General features: G+C 43.3%; 1 protein-coding gene across 1 annotated transcript in view; it reads right to left on the bottom strand.

Annotated features, from left to right (window-relative positions):
* LOC125033897 (hemocyte protein-glutamine gamma-glutamyltransferase-like) overlaps nt 1–7,500 on the bottom strand; it is a 16,961-nt gene that overhangs the window by 1,632 nt on the left and 7,829 nt on the right. Inside the window, exons 4-16 of the mRNA XM_047625470.1 lie at nt 6,949–7,079; nt 6,390–6,528; nt 5,511–5,575; nt 5,237–5,398; nt 4,771–4,945; nt 4,504–4,618; nt 4,221–4,372; nt 3,802–3,970; nt 3,335–3,475; nt 2,957–3,080; nt 1,982–2,105; nt 1,385–1,545; nt 632–768 (exon numbers count right to left, since the gene is read on the bottom strand). Coding sequence (XP_047481426.1) covers nt 632–768; nt 1,385–1,545; nt 1,982–2,105; nt 2,957–3,080; nt 3,335–3,475; nt 3,802–3,970; nt 4,221–4,372; nt 4,504–4,618; nt 4,771–4,945; nt 5,237–5,398; nt 5,511–5,575; nt 6,390–6,528; nt 6,949–7,079 — 1,795 coding nt within the window. The remainder of the gene's footprint in view (nt 1–631; nt 769–1,384; nt 1,546–1,981; nt 2,106–2,956; nt 3,081–3,334; nt 3,476–3,801; nt 3,971–4,220; nt 4,373–4,503; nt 4,619–4,770; nt 4,946–5,236; nt 5,399–5,510; nt 5,576–6,389; nt 6,529–6,948; nt 7,080–7,500) is intronic.

Below are 7,500 nucleotides of genomic sequence, written 5' to 3'. Positions count from 1 at the left end.
TGATCTCCCTTTTAAAAAATCTTGCATAGGCCTACAACCAACCTGACCTCTAAAAATCCCATGTAGGCCAGAAACTCTCCTGATCTTTATAAAATTTCCACAACTCACTTACAACTATCTTGATTCCTATATTAAAAAAAAAAAAAAATCCACAGGCCTACAACTTATCTCATCATAGAATTCTCACGTGAGCCTGCAACATCAAGAATCTCCACAGAATTTCCACATAGGCCTACAGCTCATCTCATCATCATAAAATTCTCAAATAAGCCTACAACATCATATCTCCACAGAATTTCCATATAGGCCTACAGATCATCTCATCTCCGTAAAATTCTCACATAAGCCTACAACATCAAATATCTCCACAAAATTTCCACATAGGCCTACAGCTCATCTCATCTCCGTAAAATTCTCACATAAGCCTACATTATCAAGTATCCCCACAGAATTTCCAAATAGGCCTAAAGCTCATCTCAACTTCATAGAATTATCACATAAGCCTACAACATCATGTATCTCCACAGAATTTCCAAATCGGCCTACAGCTCATCTCATCTCCGTAAAATTCCCACATAAGCCTACAGCATCAAGTATCTCCACAGAATTTCCACATAGGCCTACAACTCACCTGATCGGTATAGTCTTGGGGCGCAGGAGGCCGGGCCCATCCACCTCCAGCTCGCAGTTCCTGAGGGTTATCGGCAGGGGATTGGTGAAGGACATCCTGAGGGCGAGAGGTAATCCCGCAGTGGCCTCCGACAGGATCTGGAAGGGGTGTAGAGAAGGACATTCGTGGTGAAAGGGAGGAGGAGGGTGGTGGGAGGGGTGGAGGTGGTGGGAGGGATGGAGTGGTGAAGGTGGTGATAATGATGATTGTGGTGGTGATGATGAAAAGGATAATGCTACTGGTGATGGTAATTATTAAAGAGAAAATGATGATGACAAAAAAAGACGTTGGTTTACTCTCATGTTCTATCTAAATCCTACGTTTCCACTCAACTACCCCATCAATTCTTAGCACTCCATATTCTCGAACCATTCTTGCCCCCTCCCTTTTCCCCATATTCTTCCCATTTCCAAATCCGTGACCCTTTGACCCATGAGTCTTTGACCCATAAGCCTCTGACCCATGAGCCTTTGACCCATGAGCCTTTGACCCATGAGCCTCTGACCCATGAGCCTTTGACTCATGAGCCTTTGACCCATGAGCCTTTGACCCTTGAGCCTCTGACTCATGAGCCTTTGACCCATGAGCCTCTGACCCATGAGCCTTTGACCCATGAGCCGTTGACCCATGAGCCTCTGACCCATGAGCCTCTGACCCATGAGCCTTTGACCCATGAGCCTTTTGACCCTTGACCCGACCTGACCCCCACATTACCTCGATCTTGACATCCGGCTTCTGTATCTCCATGCTATCGTCGCCCACCCACGCATAAGAGGTTTCCGCCACGGTGCAAATAGCCACGTTCTTTACCATTGCGTGTTCGACCAGTTTCTCGTAATAGTCACCGTACGTCACTTCCATGGTCATGGTCTTGGCTGCGTGGAGAGGAGGGAAAAGGATGAGGGAAAGGAAGAGGGGGTGGTTTAGTATTGATCTTAGTCTTGGTAACAAGTTCATGAAGAAGTAATGGTTATGATGACAATAACGAAAGTATGGATAATTGTATTTGTGATAATAATAATGGTAATGGTTAAAAAAATATATTATAATAGGCTGATGGCAATAATGAAAATAATTCAAATAACAACTGATAATAATAGTGATAATAATAATATCAGATGTGCTAATGAGAATGACAATAATAATAAACAGCTAGCCTAATAATAACAACAAAAATGAACTGAAAAGCTAACAATAACAATTTAAAAAATATCCACGGCGTTAAAAACAAAGCTAACAACAACACTAAGAACGAACAAAAATAATAACACAAACAGAAAGGCTAACTACAACAATAATGGCAATACACACTCTCTCCAACTTCGAGGACGATTTCTCCCTCGCGGCGCTTTATCGGGTTAGCGGGGGCGCCTGTGTAGTACATACTGGTGCAGGTCATTACCACACTCACGGTTCTCTTGGCCTCGCTAACGTTCTGCAGTGGAAGGGGGTAAAAGGGGTTTGCATGAGAGGAAGGCGTGAAAGAGGTGTACGCATGTGGATGGTTGGGGAAGGATGAGAGAGAGAGAGAGAGAGAGAGAGAGAGAGAGAGAGAGAGAGAGAGAGAGAGAGAGAGAGAGAGAGAGAGAGAGAGAGAGAGTGGTGGAGGGGTTTGGGAGGAAGAGAGAAAGATATGCATATATCAATAGTTAGAGAAGTTGAGATATATATATATATATATAGAGAGAGAGAGAGACAGAATAGTTTAATAGATAGATAGAAACAAATATATAGAAAGAATATACATAGTGAGAGGGGTGAAAGACACAAGAGAGACAAAAGAAAACAGAAAATCTCACCAGTCCCATATTAATATCCAATTTTTTTTGACCCTACCACTTTCCAGTAAATATCCAATCCATTTCCACCAAATACCCAATCAAATCCCAGCAAATACCCTATCATTCCCAGTAAATATCCAATCAATCTCCAATAAACACCCAATCAATTCCCAGCAAATACCCAATCGATATCCGAGAAACACCTAATCAATTCCCAGAAAATACCCAATAATGTCCAGCAATATCCACTTAATTCCCAGCAAATACCCAATCAATCTTCAATAAACACCCAATCAATTCCCAGAAAATATCCAATCAATTTCCAGAAAATACCCAACCAATATTCAATAAATACCCAAACAGATCCCAGCAAATGCCCAATCCATTCCTAGCCAATACCCAATCAATTCCCAGCAAATACCCAATCAATTCCCAGCAAATACCCAATTTCCAGCAAATACCCAATCAATTCCCAGCAAATACTCAATCAATTTCCAGCTAATACCTTGCAAGTGAGCGTCACGGTGTACCCTTCACCAATGGGTACTTTCACTATGTCCTCGAGAGTAAATTCAACGTCATCTACTTCCTGGGACATGAGACGGAAGGCATGTCTGGCAGCGCGGGTCCTATGGGGAGAAATAGAGAGAAAATTCGGTAATTCGGTAATTCAGTATAATCGTGAAATCGGGGAATGAGATTAGTAAGACTATGGTCAAGTAGAATACGGTAATCAAATTAATAGGAATCAACCCAACAGAATTAGGGGAAGAAAACACAAACTAGATAAAGAAACATAAGAACAACCTCGCCTAAACAAGCAAAATTAAATTCATAAAACAAGAAAAACAAATAAAGAAAAAAAATGGAAAAAAAATCTCACCTTCGGGCAGCCGTTAGGAGCGTGACCCTCTCGGCCGTTGTACCTTCCTGAGGCTTGTATTCCAGCGTTATGTCTTCCTTGTCGTCGTTGAATAAACCGACTGCGGGTCCTACCTTCTTGGTCAGCACCTGGCGACCGACGCTGAAACAAGGGGTAGAGGGATAATGCAAGTGGCCGATAGGAGGGACGGAGGTTTTAACGCTATGAAGCTGTAAACGGGAAATTGTGGATGATTGGATCGGCTTTATTTCTTGTTTGCTTGTTTTTCATTTCTCTCTTTCTCTGTTCCGCCAATCTGCCTCTCTCTCTCTCTCTCTCTCTCTCTCTCTCTCTCTCTCTCTCTCTCTCTCTCTCTCTCTCTCTCTCTCTCTCTCTCTCTCTCTCTCTATCTCACCCTTCCTTCCTCTCTTCCCTCCCTTCACCCTCTTTTTCTCTTTCTCTTTCTATATCTCCCTCTTCCTCTTTACCTCCTCTTGTTCGTGGTGAGCTTCTTGAATCCGTCCTGCGCCTTGTCGTCCTTCTGCCAATGCACGACGTCTGCATTGACCTCAGCCAGCACGAAGGGCACGTCGTATTTGTACTCCATTTGACCTCTGCGGATGGCCTCGTGGGACGCTGGCCCGCACTGGTAGGAGCCTGGGGAAATAAGCGTCGTTGATCTTTGGCTTTCAGAAATGCAAAATGTAAATCAGGTAAAGAAAGCTTTTTTCTTTAATACGCACTATTTTTAGTATTTCCATCGTATTATTATAATGATGATGATAATGATGGTAATAATGATAAAGGTGATCATGATAATGATAATAATAATAATAATAATAATAATAATAATAATAATAACAATGACAATAATTATAATAATAACAATAATGATAATATCACTTACCATCACTTGCTTCCTGTGGCGTTGCGTCGATGACCTGCCAGCCGCTGTAACCCTGTGGCAGGTCCGGTCGGGTCATCCACACGTCATTCCAAACGTGGAAGTTCCAGATGGAATCGTAGAGGCCTCCAGGTGTAGCTCCGCGGTATGAGGAGCTGAATGGTAAAGAGATACATGTGAAAACGTAGAGGCAAGAGAAAACCCATTATTTTCCCTCCAACTGTTTAGGTCCTTCGGGAATTCTTTATTACAGAACCCGTAAATCATTCATGACCTCCGGACTTACTCGATCTCGTCGCCCTTCTCGTCAACGTATTCGTCTATGGTGAGGGAGAAGTTGGTGTCGTGTGCTGAGGCGAAGTTACTGACCACTCGACTGGGCAGACCGAGAGCACGACACACTGCGGGGCATTATATGTATAATCAAGATATATATTAGGTATGTATGCTACAGAAATGAACTTTTGTATCCTTGAATTCACCCCAAATAGCCTCCTTTCTCAGAATGCTTTATTCACGCTCCAACAGAAGAAGCTCATATAACTTTAATGACCTGTGTTGACAACTCCGGCGAAGACCCAGCACTGGCCGTAGCGGACCGGGCGCTTGCTCCTGATGTACTCCTCCAGGATCTTGATAGAGCCTGACCACGACGAGGGGGTCTTCCCGTCTTCGTATTTGCCGTCCCAACGACCCACAATCACGCCGTCATCGTCGTTGCTGTTCACCTTTGGGTGGAGAACGGATAGGCTTTATGGGTTTAAACACAAACACAGTAACGTGCACATACAATTAAAATGTAGCACTGCCTTTAGATAAATAAATTAAAAAGGTTTTTAGATGCTTTCTATTGTAGCAATTTCAGTACAAAGAACTTGTTTGGTGGTATGATACCGTGTATGTAGCTTAAAAGAACAGTAGATTATGTTATATAATTGTAATCTACTGTAGATGGAAAATCTCAGATACTCCAGTCTGAGAGAAAAAAAAATAATAATAAACATACAACCACCGCTTACCATCTTGGAGATGGCTCTGGACACGCGGATTGGGTCGCCACGCGACTCCGGCGGGATGCCCGACCTCTCGAGCAGCAGCACGCTCGCCGGCAGCACCGCGTCGTCGAACTGGCCGAAGACCCAGGGGCGGCCGTGGGGGTAGGGGTAGTTGCCCACCCAGATCTGGAGGACGAGGAACGATGGCGGTCAGAGGAGCGTAGTGGACAATAACATTTTGTTCTATAAAAACTAAAAAAAAATTCACGAAATTAGCTGAAGGGGACTGCGCACTGACCTTTCCTACGTCAGCCAGAACGTATTCGTCTCGCTTCTCATCGTCCGGCATGTACGTCCCATCGTCTGCAGGAGGACAAGGTATGTGCTAAAAGAAGGTACATAATAATTTAATGTATGAGACAGACAAGGTGTAACGTGGAAGTTCATCCAAGTCAAATGGAGATTAGATAGATATGAACAAAGTTCGTGAAAATTATTTAAATTGTTTAAAGCTTTTTAACAAATGTTGAATCAGTCTTACAACCGATCCCCATCTCACAAACGGGTTAACGTTTCTAAAAAAAAACTTGGTGTATGGACTGCTTAACTGTTGTTTCCAAGAACCTGAGACTTTTATCATCCCTTCACCTTTAATTCTGAACATCTAGGATTTAGATTTACCTGCGATTTTGCAGGAACGCTCAGGTATGACATGAGAGATTAGAATACCTTAACTACTCTATTAGTTTATCAAATTCATCAAAAATAAGCATGGGATAAGAGTCTTTTTTTTATTAACATTAAGAATATTATTATTACCATTACCCTTACCGATCAAGCAGGGATTGTCTATATCACTAAATTGTCTATGGTGCGTCCAATTTCAGGAAAGGAAAACTGGCAAACTGGCAACTCACTCCTTAGTCTGGAGTATTCCGATTCATCTATTCTCTTTTATTCTAATCAGCGGACAATGATGACAACTACATGGAATTAGGCACTTAATTATTGCAATTACGTATGTCTATAATTCTATACAATATTTATTTAATTGTTTTGGACCACTTTATTCTTCTTCTTTTTTAAGAAAGTCTTACAGCGAATCGGAGTCTTCCAAAGTCTAGCGTGAGTTGCCAGTTTCTCCTTTCCTGAGATTGGACGGGGTATATAAACTTACGTTTGTTCCAGGGATTGAAGAGAATATAGATATGTGTGTCGGAGCGGTGAAGGTGTCGGGCCGAGTCGGAGGTGGCTCTGAGACTCACCTCCACCGCGGGATTCCAAACACCCACGGGGGCGTCGGTGGGGATCTGAATCTGTGGGCGGGATTGGGGTGGTTAGCATTTGGGCTTTATTCTGTTACGTCGCGGGGGAAGGCACGTGTCATATACTCTCTAAGGTTTTCTTTTCTGAGAGATTGTAGCCACGCAGTTTTCTTATTATGCTTTAGACTTAGTAAAGAGAGAGCGAGAAAAAAACGCAACTACAACTTTAATATATATATTTTTACAATACGATTCCCAAGTATAAGAAAGAAAAAGAGAGAAAACGAAAGAGAACGAGAGAGACAGAGACAGAGACTGAGACTGAGACTGAGACAGAGACAGAGACAGAGACAGAGACAGAGACAGACACAGAGACAGACAAACAGAGACAAGCAGGCAAACAGACAAACAAACAGAGACAGAAGAAGAAGAAAAAAAAAGCACCAACCAGTTTGCCTTTTAGGAACTTACTTCGAAGGTGATTTTCTTCCCGTTTACCCCGTCCACGCGCACGTCCCACTCCTCATGGTTCTTGTCTAAGAGTTTCTTGCCCGAGACCTGAACGACAGCCTGTGTTCCCTTGGCTGCGCTCGGCCGCTGACCTGGGACGTGGCGGGTGGTGTTAGTAGTGGTAGGTGGGAGGAGGACTGACGATAGGGGTGGTGTTGTGGTACAGGCGGTGATGGCTGTGGTGTTGGTGATGGTGTTGGTGTTGGTGTTGGTGGTGGTGTTGGTGATGGTGTTGGTGTTGGTGATGGTGTTGGTGTTGGTGTTGGTGATGGAGTTGGAGATGGTATTAGTGTTTGTGTTGGTGATGGTATTGGTGATGGTGATGATATTGGTGTTGGTGTTGGTGATGGTGTTAGTGATGGTGTTGGTGATGGTGATGGTATTGGTGATGGTGATGATGTTGGTGTTGGTGATGGTGTTAGTGATGGTGTTGGTGATGGTGATGGTGTTGGTGTTGGTGATGGTGTTGGTGATGGTGTTGGAGATGGTGTTGGTGTTGGTGATGATGTTGGT

The sequence above is a fragment of the Penaeus chinensis genome, chromosome 17 (genome assembly GCF_019202785.1).
Source record: "Penaeus chinensis breed Huanghai No. 1 chromosome 17, ASM1920278v2, whole genome shotgun sequence".
NCBI lineage: Eukaryota > Metazoa > Arthropoda > Malacostraca > Decapoda > Penaeidae > Penaeus > Penaeus chinensis.
Note: the sequence above shows the minus strand (reverse complement) of the source record. Positions and strands in the feature narration are given on the sequence as shown.